The sequence below is a fragment of the Anabas testudineus genome, chromosome 10, assembly GCF_900324465.2.
Source record: "Anabas testudineus chromosome 10, fAnaTes1.2, whole genome shotgun sequence".
NCBI classification, from domain to species: Eukaryota; Metazoa; Chordata; class Actinopteri; order Anabantiformes; family Anabantidae; genus Anabas; species Anabas testudineus.
The window spans coordinates 19,609,060-19,630,157 of NC_046619.1; the positions used below are offsets into that span (position 1 = coordinate 19,609,060).

Sequence of the window (21,098 nt, forward strand, 5' to 3'; positions counted from 1 at the left end):
AATAACAATCACATGAAGGAACGTACAAGACGTGGCTATGTGGAGGTGAAAGCAGTGCTTGTGATCACTATGTGCTTGTGTACAGGATGTTAATAATGTCAGACGTGTGTTGTCGTTTCTTAAAAAGGAGTGTGCTGATTAGTCGGGCAGAAAGTGAACAGAACCTGCATGAATCTGTACATTAATGGGAAACTAATGGAGTCACAGTCAGCTGCTATGTACAGAACATAATAGAGAAAGGTCGGAGGTCATCTTCAGCAGTACAGTCCGGTTTAAAGGCTGGAAAACGTGTGACGGGAGGAAAAGAATTAAATTAAACCCCAAAATATGAGTGAGATGCAACAGGAAAGACAGAATGACTTTATATAATCTGTACACGTCAAAGGTCCATACTAAATTTCAGATACAATTGCCCATCGTGATTCAGAGTCATAAGACTGCCGGGGTGAAAAATGCATAGAAATGTGTCCAGCTAGGTAACAGATTCATTGACTCGCCAGCTACAAATCTACTGCAGGAGCATTCAGAAAAAGTTGTTAATCATCCTTAATCACCCCCTACACAATACAACCACACAGCTACCCCTCTCCCCAGTGTGCTAGCTCATCATTACTTCACAACACCCTCTTGAAACATGCTGTCAAACAGAGCAGACAATGCATGTTTTCACAGTTCGTTCTATTTTACTCTACAATTCTGCTTTTTTTTTTTTTGTTTGTTTGTTTTTTTATTTTCTTTTTTTGGTCCAGAGATACTGAAGTTATGATAGAATTTTCTTCACACACAAGTGCTCTATTGACTCATTCCTAAGAAACATTTTGAAATACTTAAATTTCACAATGTGTATTGTATAAAGCTGGTACAGTTTCACTAATATCGCCACTGACTTTCATTATTTTGCTTTGGACTAAAAAGGAAAAAAAAAAAAAATCATTCAAAACCTTCCGATGCTGGTTATAATTTCGGATCAAAGGTTACAGAGCGCACAGTCATAATGAACTACTCAGTCCTCACTTCAAACAAGATGGGATCACAGCAAGGGCTCGTTTTAATTAGACAGAGTTGGCTGCGTAGACAAAAAAGAGTGGTAGATTTGTGTGAAACCACACTCTCCACGAATGGAGGGGTCAAAGGAAGAGGTGCAGTCTCCAGTCACACGGGGAATAATTACGCTAATTCCTCTGATGGAGGGAAATTTTTCCTTGAAGGCACAGGAAAAAGTTTGGGTTGAAGAAACTTAAGTTATGAGACTTAATCTGGATTTATACAGTGTCAGTTTCTGCCAATTCACTTATTTGTGTTGTTGAGATAATCTGTAGCATCCCTAAACACTGGATACAACTGATGAAATATAATGGAAAGTTGCACATTGTATTTATGGATTTCATGTAATTTTCCTGAAAAATGTTACCAGCAAGCAACTTGTTGACTGAAAGACAAGCCACCCAGCAGGAAAAAAAGGGATTTTAACCTGGCTGTAAGACAATAACAATCAATTACTCCCTCACTTACTTATTTTTCTTTCTGTTTTGGATGACAGTTCTTCATCCAATGGACTTACAAATGGACAATTTGGTTTCTGAATCTGTTTTCACTATCGTGCTCCCACAAAATTAAAGAATCTGCAACAGAATTCAGTGCAACAGTACCTTTTGAGGAAAACAAAGCTCGGTCTTGACGTTACGACCTAAGACTCCCCTACCCACACCACCACGTTGCCTTTGAGGACATCGGTGATCTCACAGTTGAGCTTGTTGAGTCGTCCGTCCAGAATGAAGAGGGACTCTCTGGATGGGGTCATGAGGTACTGTCCGAACAGGCCACTGCCTGCCATGACCCTGTTCCTACTGCTCCACGGCCACTCGAATGACTTGGTGGCTTCTTTCAAGCTCTTGATCATTTTGACTTTGCCGCTGCTCAGCTCAACAAACAGAGCATCGGTTTGACGCCCAGAGCTGCCAAACACGTTGTACTGATGGACCTCTGTGAAGGAGCGCTGAAAGGCCAGATCAGACAGATGAAGGTTGGTGTGGATGTCAAAGGGCTCATGGATCTCTCCTCGCTCTGAGATGGTCTGGATTCTCATGAGACCATCACCATCATCAACAGTGACCAAATAATGACCATCTGGAGACACGTAAGGAGTGCCGGTGACGTCGCGGTTTTGGCCGATCACACTATCGGTCACACTGTCCAAGATGAGTTGGGGCTGGGTGGCACCAGTGGAATCAGGCTTGCAGTTGACAAAGTAATACCCGCCAAGATAGGTGTAAGCGACAGACTTGGGAATGCAGTTATACTCCCGTAAACTGATGTTTTTCACGTATGATGTGGTCTCGAGGTCAATCTTGTGTATGACAGGCTCATTTCGATGAAGGATGAGGCCGAATCTATAGAGAAAAAAAAGATTCAATCAATATCACATTTTGTCTTCTTGTAAACCCCAAATTAGGACTTATATTTAGTGATGGTAGTATAGTTGTAGGAATGGCTAACTTCAATTTAGTGGAAACAGCAGGTCACAATTCTCACTTATTCAATGAAACCTAACAACAGCTACCAGGTGGACTGGAGTCATAAAGACCCTTTGATAACGACTAACTACCTATAATTGCTCTAGAGGTAGTAGTAGTAGTATTATAAATATGCCAGTAAAATGTGATTCAGTTTGTTCTTGTGGCTTAAATAAAATGTCAAGCAGGAAGTGGTAACATCTTATAATAAAGCGGCACAATCCACATATGATTGTATCAAACCTGAAACAAGAAACGCAAACCCCAGTATTATGTAACGTCCAACTCATGACATTTGTTGAATGCCAGTAATTTTAAAAAAATGTGCAGGAGAAACATTAAAACATCCATTTAACTACTTCAATGGCCAAATTATGGTCCCTGACAATCTTTATATTGGCAGCATAACATCATCTATACTTGACCCTGTAATAGAATTATGGCAGGTTGAGATGTGGGCATGGGTCAGTGAAAATGCTACTCATTACCAAAACCTAAAGATTCTCTTAATGGCACATTACACTTTAACAGCTGAACAGGGCAGAAGGGGAATATGCAACACGCTGACAGGCCTAAATTAAATGTGAATACCAACTGATTGATGCTGACAGGCACTTCAATCTTGCCATCATTCATCTTTTATGCCATTTGAACACCAATCTATCTGTACCTGTGAATAGAAAATGGCTGTTTGAAAGCAACAGAGCACATCATCACCTCTGTTGAGGGAATCATTGATCCAGAGATAGTTACGTCCACCAGGTCCATACATGTGGCTCCACTGGGTCAAGCAGTCTAGCAGGCATCATTGATAATTTGTGTGCAACTAACATAGGTACTTATGTACAGTATAAGGCCACACATACACACTACACATTTTAACCCTGAATTTGTTGCTTTGGCTGTTTTTCAAATTTGACTTCTAGATTCATTTTGAGATTAACTTTTTTGGCACATTTTGGTCAGATGGCTTGCAGATTATTCTGTTCTGAGATTAGATTTCCCTCATAGCTGCTGCCAAAAGAGCCACTGTAGTGAATTTGTTTTGTTAATGGAGTAGTATTTCACATTTTTTTTTAGACTGGGTTATAATGGCATAAAACTGAATCTCAAAATGGACAAGTCCAGTTGCCCATACATCTGTGGCTCTATATCTGTCTATTTATCTTCATGCAATTTTCATTTGAATTGAAAGCAACTAAAATAAGTATAGTTAAATCATGCAAATATTTGTAATTGGAGAGAGGGGTGATTATTTTTTAGCCACATTTGCAAGGTGTTTAGAACTGTATTACATAAAATTATTTAAGTTTGTTTTTGCCAACAGGAGTGAAAAGACCTTGAGCTGTGTACAGTTAATTTCTCAGTCACCAAACTAGACATTAGACTATTTGGGATTAATGAGTGACAAACTGAAGTGCTGAGTTTTCTCTGTTTTTTTACTTTAACCAAGAGATTGTATTGTGCCTATTTAACTTTTATGTCAAACTAACCGAATGGTCTGCATTTTCTTTAGATCAATTCTAAGGAACCCAGAAGAATGCACCACCTGTGTGAAAAATAAGCTCCCAGACAGGTAAGAATTTCTTCTTCTTTCACATTGTCCTGTGCATGATATAAACTTGAAAAACTGTTTGTGTTATCTCCTGGGAGATGGAGCTGATGATTTACAGACCAATGCTATGGTTTGCTGTGATTGTATTCAAAATTATGGTTGCGACAAATCAATAGGGACTGCATACAGCTAAAGGTCACTGGCAAATCTACCTTACTGAGAGAAGATAATTATCACCAACCAACATCTGATAAATTAATAATTATACATTGTTTGGCCTTGCTCTGATGTGAACACAGTGGGGCTGCTTTATTGGCAGATCCAGATTGCTCTAAGCCAAACTGACAGCTGCTGTTTGTCATTTGTACCAATGATTAATACATTAAAGATTCTCCCTGATTCTGCTCAACTGGGTTATGCTCAACTAAAGCTGCTTCACATTTTATCAACTTATCTTCATGTCAATATTTTCAGTTTAAAAATGAGAGGGTTTGAACACTTAACCACAAAATATTGTTTACTCTGCAGTTCAGTTAAAGCTCCCGAGGGCAAAATTCATGAACAGAGAGCAGAACAATGAATGCAGCACAGTAAAAGATATCTATAACACAGCAATTCTTGTTCACCCATCCTCCAGCACAAAAACATCGACTCTACATCGCGCTCAGCTTGTTTTGCCAAAAGGCAGCCAATGATTGGAAATTTGTGAAAAATAGGTGCGGATAGCCTGAGCTGCGGGGTGCTGTATGTAGGTAAAAATGAGAAATAACAGCCATTTCTGCTGACATGCAGAGTCCCCTTACTATAAGTCGATGACTTTAATGAATGTCAGCCCCTAGTTTCTTTATGGAAGCTGCAGAGGGAATCCCCGGCCATTAAACAATCCCTGGATGTTGGTGAACATATGTCGGCTGTTCACACACCGCTCATGTTGCTAAATCGACTAATCGATACTGCGGTCCTGCCAACAGACCATAAATAAATAAATAAAATAAATCGGAGCCACAAGGTAGCAGTTAATTTAAGCTTTCCTAATATCTGCAATAAAAATCCTGTCCAAATACACATGACTAGATCTAAAGATTTTTGTGGACTTCCGTTTGTTTATATACAGTACGCCCTGGGAATATACTGTAGAGAAAACAACTTCAAACAACTGTTACAAGGTGGATTTAGGATTTATAACAAAACTACACAGATTAGTCAAAGTCTTACCTGAAAGCAAAATGTAGTGAAATAAATAAGTGAAACATAAATAATTAAGTAGCTATTCATTTTCAAAAAGCCAATGCACAATATTGACTGCTTTTGTGACTGATATGACTGAACTGAAAACTTTCTGGACTGTTAGTCAGACAAAACAAGCAATACAAAGATGTTGCTTTGGGTACTTGCAATAATAATTGATAAATACCTTTTGAAGCAAAAGGTCAAAAACAATAATTAGCTATTTTAATTTGTCTAAATATTTGAGTAAACTGAATTGCTTTAAGTTTTAAACAGACACTTTAAGGTATATCCTATTCATTTAACTTGAGTTGTGTAAAGCTAACATGATAAAATCAGCTTGAGGGCTGTCAGACTGTGTTCAGCATTTTTAACAGTGTTATTATTACTAATAAAAAAAAGATGGAATAAATAATATATAAGTCAAAGTTGTGAGTGACATTTAACTTAAGCCCTCCTCCCTGGTGTTAATATTAGCTCTGGTTTAACAGCCTGTGCACAGAATTGCCTCTATAACGGTGAGGAAGCCTTTTAATCTTAATCGCTGCAGAAGCCAAGAGCACTCACATATTTTACTATGTTACTAACAGCCAAACATCTATACTACAGGCATGTGAAGGTAATTGTTCAGGTATTGTGTTTAAGGATTCGGCTGTAGCAGTAACAATCATTAAGCTTGTTTTAAGAGCATCAAAAATGACAAGGAACGAGCTGGTGATAACAGCAATTTTCAAATACAACCTGGGAAAAAAACATGGCCACACATGCAATCTTCCCTGCAGATCTCTGTGGATCTAATTACAGCTGTGCCCACAAGCCCCTCCATACCACCCACTCCACTACACAAACACACACACGCACAAAGGCTTACTACTCCTGCTCTTCAGGAGACTGTTAACATCCCGAAATCCTCCAGACCTCCTGCCTGTTCCTGGCCTGTCCATGATATTAGCCAAGCGTTTACAGCCGGCTTTTCTCTGTCCACATTAAGCTTCGGTGTGGCAACTGCTCATGACTTGTGAAAACCACAGCAGCGATTCGATATACTTTGTGTTCAGCATGTCTGTGCTTGGCTGCTGATGAACAAATAGTGTAAAGAAAGGAGGTGAGGTGCCAACTCTCCCCTCTGGCTACTGTCTTTGTTGCTTTATGTAGAATTTTCTCTTTGTGAAAACACATAAATAAATAAGGAATCCTAGTCCAAGTGTGCAAATACCTTGTAGGATCCAAATGATTTTAGCCTCTTTGACCATTCACCACAGAGCCGGAGTTGTGACTGACTTGATTACTTAGTCTCTGACATTATCAAAACAAAAATGTCAGCAGCTTTAAAAATTATTGCTAAAGTTTTTTTTAAAGCTTCTTTTGACAGTGTGTAAAAAGTCTCTCCCTCTCTTTATAGGAACACAAAATCCTGCACAGTATTAAGAATGAGGTCAAACTCAGTTAAGGCTGATCCAAATGTGATCATCTGCATCTACCTACCCATCTACAGTGCATCCAGAAAGTATTTACAGTGTTTAACTTTTTCCACTTTGTGTACATGTTATTCCAAAATAGAATAAATTCTCTACTTTACTTGAAGTTCTACAAACAATACCAGATAATGACTAAAGTTGTTTGAAATATCTGAAAATGTTTTAAAATAAAAGAAAATCATATACATGAGTATTCAGTCTTGCCATGACGCTCAAAATTCTGCTCTGGTAAATCCTGTTTCCACTGATCATCCTTGACATGTTTTGACAACTGATTTGGAGTCCACCTGTGGGAAATTCAGTTGATTGGACATAATTTGGACATGCCTACACCTGTCTATATAAGGTGCCATAGGTAACAGTTTGTGCGGTGCATGTCACTGCACAAACAATGAAGCCATGAAGCCCAAAGAACTGGCTGTGGACCTCAGAGACAGGATTGTATCGAGGCACAAATCTTGGGAAAGGGTACAGGAAAAGTTCTGCAGCATTAAAGATCCCAATGTCCACAGTGGCCTCCGTGGTCTGTAAATGAAAGAAGTGTGGAACCACCAGGACTCTTCCTAGACTGGGCTGCCTGACCAAACTGAGCGATTGAGGGAGAGGGGCCGATGTTCCCCATCAAACCTGATGGAGCTTGAGAGGTACTGCAAAGAATAATGGGAGAAACTTCCCAATAATAGGTGCCAAGCTTGTGGCAACATACTCACAAAGACTTGAGGCTGTAATTGGTGCTAAAGGTGCTTCAACAAAGCGTTGAGTAAAGGCTGTGAATACTCATGTGCATGTGTTTTGTTTTTTGTTACATTTGCAAAGATTTCAAACAAACCTCTTTCACTTTATTGTTTGTAGAATTTTGAGGAAAATAATGAATTTAATCCATTTTGGAATGAGGCTGTAACATAACGTGGAAAAGTGAAGTGCTGTAAAAACTCTGGATACAGATACATGTGATGTGCTGGACTACATTATATTCTAATGTGTTTCTTGTATTGTATCTTTCTCATTTATGTAAATAGACACTTCTCAGTATCCTGTAATTACATGTACATTTTGTTACTGCAGTTTTCCTCATTCCTTCATTAATAAACAGGTAATGTAATTCTCTTCACCGTGTTAATAAAAACTGAATTATCATTATAAACGTTGTAAAGATGCCACAATGATTTGTAGTAGGTTCAATCAAACAATAAGGTTGTATTGGTGTACCTAATAAAGTTTACCAATGAGCATATAATATTATTTCTGTTGCCCTTAGCAACTGTGCTCAATTTGTGTATTCTGAAAACCAAGAATCCTTTAAATAATTAAATTCTACAAAAATTAAAATAAAATTAAAATCTGACCAGTTTCCAAAGTACTTACAAACTCACCAGTATGAAATATTTATTTCTTGGGTCAGGTCTATTTATTAGTTAAAATCTTTTATTTTAATTTTAGCTATATTCCCATTAAGGACTTCTACTTCTAGTTGGAGGATTCTGTAAATAAAAAGTACACCACCTGAAGCATAGCGGCTAATATTTACCATCTTTTTTGTTTTAATCAGACTTAAAGTTGCAATATGCAACATAAGTGAGTTCCTGCATGTGACTCAGAAATCAATCCACCCTGCTCCACTCATTATTATTCAATTACAATAAATGGGAACAAAACTTGCTCCCTGAGTCTGACTCCACACAAGAGATCAACAGTATCTCTTCACAACAGGATACACTTTGAAAAATATTTCTACTAGAATAAACATTTGAAAAAGGTAAAACATTGTATATTCACCACTAATGTTTCACGTTTAAAGCTAAAATTATATTTTTTAGTCTTTTCTGTGTTTAGCAGACATACTTATCATCTACAGCACAGATGACCACTGAGCTATTCTTCATTTAAAGCACACACTGCGAATAAAATGCAAGTAGGCTGAATTTAATTAGCAAATAAATGTGTATTACAAGTATTCTTGAATCACACTCGACCTACCTAATGTGGCTAATGATCAGGCTGGAGGCAGGAATGAAGAAGTCGTCCACCCTGTCAAAGCGCCTGCCAACTGGCTGTGTGTGAACGGTGTGGTGGGACACGCGTCCACTGGCCTGATTGATCACCTGGTGAACAACAACAGAGAGGAAGGTGGGTGTTTTAACATGAGCTAGATGAATATGCTTAGTGCTGCTAGTTTCCATTTGTTTAAATCTTCATTTTAAGACTCATATCATGTAATGAACAGGGAATGACAATTGTACGATAGACATTTTTCATTTTTAGCGAAGTGTTTCGTTAATAAAAGAAGCATCAACTCAATTCAATACGTTATAACCATGTTTATCTTTGCTGGTATGCTCTGCTTTGGGATAAAACTCTTCAGCCTCTTTTCTTACTACTGAGATGTTGGAGCTTCTCTGTAGGAGGTGATGTATGTTGTTGTCATCGGTGTCTAAATATTACTTGTGCATGCATGAAAGCGTGCAGACATGTGCCTGTGTGTGGGCAGGATTTGCTTTGATTGTGCCACAATGCACAAAGCAAATTGCCACAGACCAAGACCCGCATTATGAATTTCTGTGCAGGCAACAACCAGCAGTATTTCTAAATAAAAACACTGAAGACTTGAGCTGCATTAAGAAGATTCTCAAACGGAAATGAAAGAAAATCTAAATACATTTTTACAAATAACATTTTAAAAAACAAAACTACATATCTGTTGTTTCTATTTATAGCAGTATCCTTAAATGTAATGTAATGTACAGATGTGACGACTGAACATCAGCTCTTTTGGTCATTGTTTTTATTTCACATCCACTGTGCTGGAGTTTTGAGCCAAAACCATTGAAAATGTGTTACTGCCCGAATAATTATACACTGCACTGTAAGTGACTATTAATTGTCCCTCATCAGGCAAGACAAACAAATCTATAATTCAAAGTCCCAGAGAGGTAGTAGTGATTAATGCCATTCATTTCATATTGGGGGAAAAAAGTGGGAGGAACAGGACAATATGGAGGAATCCACATTTAATTAGTTGTCATGTCCTGCCAACCTGGTGATTATAAGGTGATTCAGAATGTATTGTTTGAACGCACAAAGACACAAATCTTACAGAAAAAGGTTTCTCCATTTTGTGTAGGACTAATTAAATTGATCATTGTGAATATAACTGATATATGTGGTTCTTATAACTTAGTATTATTAACTGTAATGATATGTGATAAAATATTAATGTAGACAAGGATTTAGGAAGTAAATAAGTCATTTAGCCATTATGCTAAGCTAAACATGAACCCAGGGCTCTTCAGATTTATTATACTGGTTTGTTCAACCAGAGACTGAACAACTCTGTTGTAGGTCACTGAAGATGTTAAATGTTTCAACAGAAGTGGTGATGTGGTTGCAGAAAACACTTTAAGTGTTTTAGTTTTATAGTGTATGTTGTCATTATTTACAGTTAGGGTTAATATTTAATCATAATGTGATTACATTGTTACATCTAAATACACAGTTATTGAGAAAATGTATAAATATTGCAAGAGATTTTACATTGGAGTACCCATAGTGTGTATTCTGCTTTTTCAGAATGGACATTAAATCTAACAAAAAGTTCCCTGTTACATAATCAGCACTACATGACTAATGCAATTTACAGCTATCTGATCTAAAGCTGAAATAGTTAAGTATTATCACCAACAGTAACTTTTGAAGCCCAAATAGACAACATTTGCTGATACCAGATAAATTAAATTCATGTTTTTCATGCTTTTGTCAAATAAACTTTGGTTCTGTGGGTCAAACTAAACAAGTTATTTGCCTTGTAATGGGCATTTTGGAATTCTTTTATTATTTTTTGCTGACCTTAGATACATTTCTGACAATGTCAACTGTCCCTTGAACATCTGTGCTGATATTTCACAAGGATAAAACTCTGCAGGGGAATAACATCATTTGAATGAAAAAGCAGTGAACTGTGGACTCACCTGGAGAGTAGGAAAGTTCTGCTCCATGTCTCCCCAGCTCAGCAGCCACACCTGATCGTGAGATTTGTCATAGTGAAGCTTCACAGGATAAGGGTCGGTGCTGACCGTCTGCAGGTGACACAAAACCAAACTGAGCCTTTAAACACTGCAGGGTCACGGAATAACAGTTCAAGGCAACGTAGACTTTGCTTTTGAACAGATCCTTCTTTGATGTGCAGAGGTAAGGCTTTTGAAAAGTTTTCCTGCAGACTAATGCATCGTGGGCTGACAGAAGCAAGCCTTCTTTTAACAAGGTGGACTAGATGTGTGCTTTTTATGTAGAAGGTGTTTTTGGTGTTGAGCTGCATTTCAAATCAAGTGGTGACAGATACAATAGCTTTACCACACTGAAGTAATTGCTTTCAGTCTTTATTCATTCTCTGGCACGTGGTGGCAGTATTCCAAGTGAGAACAATAGATCACATGTACTTGCGACAGAAAACACTACTCATGCATTATGTCCATCTGAGTGCAAACAGACAGCCAGCTCAAAGGAAGGAGGGCGAATATGGGGGAGAGAAACACATGCAGTAGCTCCTCTCTCAATGACAGCAAGAGAAAGCAATTACCTTTTTTCAAGAAAATTATTGCAAGCCTGCATTCCCACAATTCCCTTTGACTGCAGCTTACTTTCTATAATATTTGTTTTGCTATGTAGCCCTAATAGTATTGTTTACCTAGGCAAAATATATATTGTTTCACTGATAGAGTAAACAGCTCCTGAGAGGGTTATTGCAAATAAGATGAGAATATCTGTTGAATCCTAACTAATCTCTGAGCTTGTAGTCATTGGAGAAAACAGGTGTTCATGTTGTTCTTTTTTTCTTCACTAACAACTTCTTTCTGGCTGAGGAAGATTATCAAGATCCTCATCCAATATGCTCTCGTAACTTCAGCTATGACTGAAGATCTGTCAGACATGAAGCATGGAAAACAGTGCAGCGGCTTCAAACATTTATCTGCGTGCACTTTACAAATAATTGGCTATAACACACAAAATACAATCTGCTCATTAAAATGTCTTCGCTGAGCATTCATTTGGTTACAAATTTCAAAATCCAATTTGCTCATTAATGATTAAACACATCAATCATATTATTATTTCAATGAGAAAATAGAAAGCAGGGAAACAAAACCAGAACTCACTCACTGTTCAAGACGAGAGATGGGTTCAGGTGGTTAATTAACAACTGCTAATATAATGCAGTGAAGCTAAACCTCCAGGCGACTGAATAATGAGCTTGTGACAGTCTCTGGGACACCAACCTGCTTACTGGCAGGTCCCTGAGAGGCTTGCGAGCAGTAAACAGCCATCACAGTGTCAGAAACATCTGCAGGGATCTGAGCAACCCGGATCAACCTGACACACCCAAAAATCCACTAATACCAATAATTTAACTGAACGCTGTGCTGAATGTTGTAAGGTAGGAATTGTATGATTTCCTGAGCCAGTCTCACAAAAGTAAAATGTCCTCAGGAAAATAAATGGTTCTGTGAGGTGGGCAGTGTTTGCAAGATGGCCTCTTATATCATCTCTGTGGAAGGGTGCACAGTTTGCCATGTTACAATATCTGTGAAAGGTTTCCAGGTTACAGTATCTACCAAGAGGTGGGTCTCGGGGTTACTCAGTCACTACATCAATGTGAAGGTTAAGTGTTGGTCTTGACAGTTGCAGTATGTACGAAATGGGTCAGACCAGAGGTTAGCTGCTGAAATAAGGGTGAAAAGTGGCATTTAAGAATACCAGTGCAAGTGGAAGAGAGTAGGGGTGATGCACTGCCGAGCTTTTAGACAAGTGAGAAACCTAAAACACGAAAAGTAAATAAATGTGAGAAAAGATAAAACAAAAGTGTCAAAGTCTGCTGTACTGGAGTTTGACAGCATGTTATCAAAACTGAATTATTTTGAATCTGTTCATCAAATCTGAAAGTCTAAAATTATACATAATTAAAACTAAATTAGGACATACAATCTGCTTTTGTTTGGAGAGAAACCAGAAACAGCTTTGAATGGTAGCCTGATTAATGTTCACAACCTGTGGCTACAACCTGAAAATGAGATGAACAGCAGAGATTAATTTTTAGCTGAGTTAATGCTAATTACTTATGGTTGGCATAATCATCATTTTATTTGGTAAAAGCAACAGTTAACACCAGTTAAAATTGAGCATTCTAAGCATACTTTAATACTGTATGTTCTCCATTACTTTAAACTGATAAAAGATGTATGGAGAGATTCAGTCTTTTCTGCTCGACATTTTATGTGTCATTAAAGGATTGAATGATTTTGATGTTTTAAAATAATTTACTTTAAAATACACTAGATTATGCATTATACTTCAGGGTTAGGTTTCAGGTTTTATATTAGATCATATTCCTATAAACCAAAAATAAAATACGGATTCCTTCTCCCCAATCATAAATACTGTAATCACGGTTACATCATCCTGCTGCTGTGTAGAAGAACTGTTCTAATTAGCACCTCTGTGTAAATAGTGGTCAGTGTTTGTCAGTGGGATGTAGCAGAAAGTAATTCTCTTCCTGCTCTGGCACTTCATGCTGTGCTCAATATTAGAAAACTGGTCAGATATATGCAGAAATGTAGGCACAAGCAGCAGGTGTCAATCTACATAACACACCCACCTTTGCTGTAGAAAATGTAGGAAGGTGTAAGACAAAGCACTTCCTTGATGCTGAAATACATTAATTTTGCCACTCACTACATTACTAACAGCAAGTTAAATGTTGGCTGTAACGACGGTTACTTAAAGAGAAAATATGACTTTTAAAGTCACATTTGAAGAGATGCTTAGTCCGTGTTGACTCTGAGGTCTTCTCAGCTTAACACACTCTTGACATTTAACTTGACTTGTTTTAAGCTTCAGAAATGGAACAAAAACAACACAGTCGACACAATCGGGATACTGAGTGTCGCTGTTGCATATCTCCCCAGATACATCCATAAATCATTGTCAAGGTGTGGGAATAATTGGCAGCATCTATTATGGTGCAAATGTAAGCACCAGGCAGGCCAACTACTGATTTAGAGCAGAAAAATAAGTTTGTAGTCAGCTGTGACTGCTTTGAGCTGAAGATTGGAGCATTGCTTTGAATTATTGTCTTTGACATTATCTATTGTCCTTCACGGTAGGAATGAGCTTATCATTAGAACATTGCTGGTACTGGACAAGATTTAGAGTTTACATTCTGACATAATGAGAGTAAACCAGCAGTCATACATGTTTTATGCAGTCTCCTGTCTATGTCTGAGGCTCACCAGGGCCGATACCAGCACACCACAGCACTCACTCTTGTGTATTAGTATCCTACTAAATTATTACTCAAGTAGAATATTTTAAACCCAGCATATCTCATGTACAAGCTGAAGTTCACACACAGTTTGGAAAAAAAAGTTGGAGAATGTAGTCCAGTGCTTTAAAATAAGTGAGTTTCTAAAGGAAGGCTGGTGTATTGTATCAACCTGAATCATGAGTCAGAAGGGGACAATTTTATTTAAGAAATGCGTCCTTTATTCAATGAAATCATTCAGAGGAAACACCTATATAAGTAATGACTTATCAAAGGTTTTTATGAAAGGCATTCCCCTCGATCTGTCTTCAAACATTTGGGTTGTTTTTCTTTTTAGTGTTTTGAAAAACTCTCCTCTTGCAACCTTGATATTTGTCTGCACAAATGGAGGCAGATTTATTGTGTTGGGTCAAACAACCTTCATTTTTTACAAAAGACAGAAACAGGAAAGTTTCTTTCCTGATCTGTTTAAATTTGTTATCTCTCATCTTGTATTGTTACAGTGTTGCTGACAAAATGGACAAGAACCTGCCTGGTTTTCCAATTTAGCCTGAAAATTACCTGAACAGCCTTCTGAGACTGGATGTCCACGATGAGCACTCGATCCAAGGTTGGCTGTGTCACATAAATAAACTTGTCCTTGATGTTGACTGCAGATGACCACACACATCTCTGAACTGCCTCTCCTGGTGAGCTGGGGCACACCTCCTCCTGCAAAACAAAACAAAACAAAAAAAAAACAGTGAAAGAATTGTTTTTCATATCACAGAGAAATGAATCTCATTAAAAAACAATTATCTTCATCTAGTCGTTATTCTGTATTGTTTACTTCGTGCAGTCTTATCACCTTTGCTGGCAACTTAGATAAATGAGCTTTGCAAGGTCCTGCAAAATCTCTGTAATCTCTCCCATTTGTTCACTCATAATCCGCAGAATAAAACCTGCAGATAATCTGCAGCTGTTCAGCTTCTAGTCTTCTGGCAGTACTCGCCCGCCTTGCCAACAGACACCTTAACTGGCCTTCTGTCTCTGGAGCTTCACCCCCACCCAGGCCCTCTAAGCCTACAGGCTGTGCCCAGTCGTCTGTTCCAGACTCTGTGGAAAGATTTAGTGAGTCACTGGCCAGAAAGAATGAATGAAGGGCTCCGGCATGGCAGTGTGAGGTCTTTCTCCCATATTTACAACCGCAGAGGCAGCACATGACAGGTGTCTCCCCACATGCCAGCTTCTCTTAGTTAGAAGGTCATTAGGTAGTCTACAGTATGAAGTTCACAGAACCATAACAAGGGTGAGGGGCAGGTGCAGAAACACTAATGTACAGTAATTTATCTTATCTCTACTGCAGCGCCCACTCATCCTGCCCTCTGTATGTTCTCTATAGCTCTACATTAAACCAACACATGTAGTTAACAAGATCATTGATTAATGCTAAATATTGCATCAGTAACATTGGCGTCTTTGGCTTCATGACATGATTTTCACTTATTTGCAGGTGTAATGTCTTTCAGTGTCTATTCTGTATCACCATCTTTCACCCATTCTGATCCAAAACCAGTTAGAATTTTAAACGTTAAATTATCTGTATAAAACCCTATTAAATCTCTGCAGAAACAAACTGTGGTCATTTTGTGCTATGTGGCTGTAAATATATTACTTATTGCACCTTCAAGAGGTGAGAAATCGAACATCTGATTCCCAGCTGAGGGTGTGAATGGAGGTGGCTGTAGCTCCTCCTGTGTTTATATGTGTTACATATGTCTCTGTGTGGATGCATAGCATGTAATCAATTTATTTAGTAACTGACACCTTCCAAGAAAGTGCTAAGAATGTTTTTTGCCTTTTTATGGAAATCCTTAAACTCCCTTGAGAAGAGAACAGTATACACACATTGGCCATAGATTCACTAAAATCCTTACTGTATAAAACAGCACTGGGCACATGTCAGGAAGAATATAATACACTTCCAGATACAGCAAAAGTACTACTGTGAAATACTGTTTTAAAATGACTCTTTGACTCTTTAAACTTGTGAAATTATGTGTGAATATGTTTAAAATTATTATTAGAAAATATTGCGATGATAACATTCCCCAGTTAAGCCACCGGGTTATTTGTAGTGATAACATTTTGTGACACAATGTCAGTTGTCGGTGGAAAGGAAAATGTAGTAAACAGTGAAGCAGCAACATCCAAAGAACTTCACAATTAAGTAGGAGCACACTCGCTTCTATTCTATCAGGGTGTTTTTTCAAAACTGATATAAACTTAAAAGCGTGACATGATGCTCATTCCTAAATATTTTAACAAATATCATTTTTAAATAATAGATAACTCAGCTGTAATTACTGTGTTCGCTTTATTTTGTTTCTGACCGTTATGGATACAGATTCACTTCATAAAGGTGGAGATTATTTTACACCTATTTTTACCCAAAATGTCCTTGTGCATCCAAGGTAAGCCTTAACTGCTGCTGATCTCAAAGTTTGTAGTAGACAAATTACTCTTGGAAGAAATAGAGCTTATAGAAGAAGGAAACTAAATAAAGATACTTCCTGAACTGACTTAACAACAATTGGACATCACAGTACTGTCCCTTCTACTGTGTGTAGCACAGTGAAACATACTTTACGGTAGTTCAGGATAATGGATTGGCTGTGTGATTACCATAAACAAATCAATCAATGCTCCTCTGCGATGGAGAAAACGTGAGCACCATACTGCAAACAGCCTCGTGTGTTCACACAGAAATCTCTCAAGACTGCTCTGCACGCAGGCATGACAGCACTTGCAGTGATTGATATCCTAATACAAACACTTCTCAGAGGAGTGCTTGGCTTACTGTTGTACATTCATGGCATCGCTTTATGTATAACAACCATCCAATCAGCATGGGGTTCCCAGATAAAAGGCATTTCAGAAGAAAGCATCCATTTGAAAACACATGTAAATCTAACAGGTATTTATCAGCAACCTGCTTTGAATATTTTGCTGGGTGAAAACTTCAGTGAGTAAAGGGTCCGCTGAGAGGTGAAACCTAGACTGCACGTGGTCTTGTCAGTAAATGAAACTGATTCAACACTGCGAGAAGGCTCCTGTGTCCACTGGCCATCGTTTTCAATACTGTGCTGCATTATTCACTTTGTTTATATCATCAAGGGGAAAAAATAAAGGTGTTGCAGTTCCCCGAGTTCTAGGGAGCATTTCAGCTTCTATTAACTCACTGGCTTGGTTTTATATCCCACAACCTGACCAGCACCAACTAGTTATCAAGGTGAACGAAGTACTTGTAGAAAGAGAGGTGCCCAACAAACACTAATAATAATAATTAACAAGATATACATAGGGAAGTGTTTTCCTTGCTTTACTTCAACTAACAAAAAACAATCTAACTTTTTGAATTTGCTCCTCACAAGAAGAATATGCTCATGTGAGCAATGCCTCGCCAAAAGCAGCTTTCAGAGCATCTACGATCAAGAATTGTTGATTTAAATAAAGCTGGAAAGGGTTACAAAGTGATGTCAGATGCCAGTCAAATTGACCCCAAGAGAACACATCAATGAGTTAAAGAAAAAACCCAGAGTAACAGCCAAAGATCTGAAACCATCATCTGTACTGGCTAACTGGACACCATGAAGGAAGCTGCTGCACTGCACAGCAGTATTAGCAAAACATTTTGTGGACTGACAAAACTAAGATTGGACTATTTGGAAAGAAGACTCTATGTGGGATAAAAAGGGCATATCATCCCAACTGTAAAGTTGAAGTCTTTAAAGAAATTCTTCGTGATAATGTGTGTTTGGACATCAGCTGAAACTCTGTAGAAGCTGGGTGATGCTATATAACACCAAAGCAAGACCAGAAGAGAATGGCTTCAGAAAAACTAAATTTGGAGTGGCCAAGTCAGAGCACAGACCTAAACCTAATAGAGATGTTATGGAACAACATGAAGAGAGCCACACATAAGATGTCCAAAGAAGATGACAGAGATAAAGCAGTTCTGCAGGACTACAATTCCTCCTGAACAATGTGCAGGTCTGATTCACAGCTACAGGAAGCGCCTGGTTGAAGTTACTGCTGCCATAGCAATATAATGTGTGATGAGCACTTTATGTTTTTATGGTTGTTCTCTATAAAGACATGAAAGATATGAATTTTTTCTGTGTTATTATTTAAGGCAAATCATATTTGTTAATACTCTTGACTTAGACGAAGATCAGATCATGTTTTATGACAAATTAATGCAGAAAACCACAAAATTCAAGGTTCACATACTTTTTCTTGCCACTGTAAATAATGTACGTCAAAACACTGCACACAGAAACAGCGACAATGAAAAATATGTTCCAGCACCTTTTGATGAAAGGGGGGAAAAAAAAAAAGGCCGTCTCTTGAGCAGGTCACTGAACCCTATTCTGCTCAGTCGCATTTGAATACGAATCTTGGTTAAATCCCACTACAACCATATTGCCTGCTAATGACTGAATTTAAGTAGCTGTTACTAGGTCAGGCAACAGAACACTTGTTGCACGTCAACGCCAGTGAATAATAAATCACACCATGAGCTGCAGACTACAACATTTCAAAAACACAAACACACACTTTCCAATTCACCCACAGGAGTTCACTGTAAAACATCTTCACTATAAATGTTTTAGTACTTCTTACTTCATGGAGAATCTTTTGTTTTTGATTTAGGCTCGTCATTGAGTCACAACACTGTTGAACACTCCTCACAACATTTCTACTTAATTACCAATGATCTGTTTCTCAAAATATTCTAACGTAATAAAACTGAAATTTTAGAGGGAGTATTTTCAGACCTTGAAAGGAAGGAATTATTACATGTTTTACACCTGGCTGAAAAAGATGTGCAGGTGTTCTCATTGTTTGGAGTTCAGTTTACTTAATTTTATTCTTAATTTATTATTTAAACTAGTAAGTCAGTTCAACAGAGCTCTTAAATGCATATGCATATTGTACTGCACTCTCAACAACACATACAAACCAGACTTATTGCACAGGGTGCAATTCACATCTATTACATTCAGACTCATCTGTTATGCCGCTCACTGCATTATCACTGCTGCCTCTCACAGCATTTAATCAGCTCCACCTCCACTGCAACATGCACCTGGTGGCTCTGGAAGGGAGCCGTTTATGATCACTCCCCAATCTCTTTAACTATAACTGATGGACATTACAAGGTCAGAGATGCCTTTTGCAGTATTAATATAATTTATCATGTGTTGGCCGAGTCATCACTCCTTCAAATGACTGATCCAAGAAAGTTTAATAATTCCCAATGCTTAATATTTGTGGGATTCTATGCAGAGAAGAGAGTGGAGCCTCAACTCTGCACTGATGTACTAATACTAGTTATACACTAATTGATCTGCTGGAGATTAGAATGGGCCGATTTTAGACCTGATCTACCATTACCCGTGACCAGACGATCAGTGATGTATTCAATTCTGGGCCCATCACATTGACAAGCATGATAGTTCACACCATGAACCACGGTGCAGTGGAGAAAGTGAGAATTTCCGCTCTTTGTTCATTGAGCTGTTCGCACACTTCACTCCCCTGCTCAAAGCAGGCATTCTGGATGAGGCTTAGCCATGCTTCAGGCTTGTGGTTTGAGTGGTTTGTTGCACACACAGTTACTGAGTCAGTAACATCAAATAAACACAACATGTACACTAACATCTCCCAAGCTCTTGAGAAAGTTAACTCTTCAGCTGCGACAGGCTTGACTTTAACTGGGTAGGTGTGCATTTTTTTTCATCATCATGGACACATCATCACATAGCATACAGTGGGTTTGTAAAGGTTTCCTGCCATGTTATGCAGCTGGAAAAAAAGTTGATAACCACTATGATGCAAACTGTTAAGCCAAAACAAGAAGGACAAACATTTTAAAGAGTTGAGAGGAATTGCACAGTTTTCACATTTTATCCATTGTAAATAAAATAAAAAAAAATTGAAATCTTGTACTAACCCCAAACCATAGTGAGAAACTACGTAATTAAAATTGATAACATTTTTAATAGATTGATGGAGTCTTGTTAAAATACACTGGAGAATCTTGTGTTCTGATGTCAATGAACACTTAGGATATTATTAAAACTAAATGGTCTTTTACACAGAAGCTGGGGTGATCTGACACTACGTTTTGAGGTGGCTTAAAGAAGGGGCAGCAATGAGCCCCATGACAATATAATACCTTTTATCCTGAACAGTGGCGTATTGGTGCAGTAAACCCGCCTTGAATGGGCAGTGTACAAGGGACAACTGTTACAACGATCAATGTTTCTTGTATCAAAGCTCTTACCTGCAGAGCCAGTAGCTTTTCACTGGGCTTAATGTGTCGCTGTATCTCACATGCGACTGGCTGGATGACTTTGATGCCGTCTTCATAAAACACATAGAACATGTTGCCAATGCCAAGACCTGGAAAAGAGTAAAAAAAAAAAAAAAAAAAAAAACCCATGTTACACACCTGAAATAGCTTATGATTGTTCACAATGTGAACATTTGCAACAGAAATAAGCCGACAACACTGTTCAATCAAAAATCATCAAATCATTTAATCCCTCTCAGCACAGTTCAGTAACCCTATTACAAAAATTCAATTAACTCAGCTTAATGAATGCTATAGTAGAACCGAAGCAGTCTAGACGTACCTTCTTCTCGCCACAAAATGTTTGCCACTGTGAGGGAGAAAAAGAGGAAAACGTGGTTGTAAGTAAATGCACAAATCAATAGTGTCCCCTTGTGAGAACTAACACCCAAACACTAACACCTATTGAGGAAAAGAGGGAAAAAGACTGCATGAAAGTTTTATGGAAACCGTCTCTCTGACACCTAGTGCAACAAACAATCAATGGAGCTCTCTGCTTGGAAATAATTTGATATCAAACACTGGAAATGGAGTGCAGTCAACAAACTACAAGTACTGTAAAACAGTTTATGATTTTTTGATGCTGCAAGCCAAGTATGCCTATGTGGAGAGT

The 21,098-nt window shown here is 38.1% G+C and overlaps 1 protein-coding gene across 3 annotated transcripts in view; it reads right to left on the bottom strand.

Moving 5' to 3' along the window:
* Positions 1–1,209: 1,209 nt before the first annotated feature.
* The window catches only part of fstl5 (follistatin-like 5), a 139,334-nt gene continuing 119,445 nt past the window's right edge, over positions 1,210–21,098 (bottom strand). For all 3 annotated transcript variants that reach the window (XM_026357190.1, XM_026357189.1, XM_026357191.1), the window contains 6 exons: positions 20,769–20,795; positions 20,417–20,535; positions 14,647–14,796; positions 10,739–10,846; positions 8,751–8,875; positions 1,210–2,390 (listed from right to left, as the gene is read on the bottom strand). In XM_026357190.1, coding sequence (XP_026212975.1) covers positions 1,688–2,390; positions 8,751–8,875; positions 10,739–10,846; positions 14,647–14,796; positions 20,417–20,535; positions 20,769–20,795 — 1,232 coding nt within the window. In that variant the 3' untranslated portion in view covers positions 1,210–1,687. The remainder of the gene's footprint in view (positions 2,391–8,750; positions 8,876–10,738; positions 10,847–14,646; positions 14,797–20,416; positions 20,536–20,768; positions 20,796–21,098) is intronic.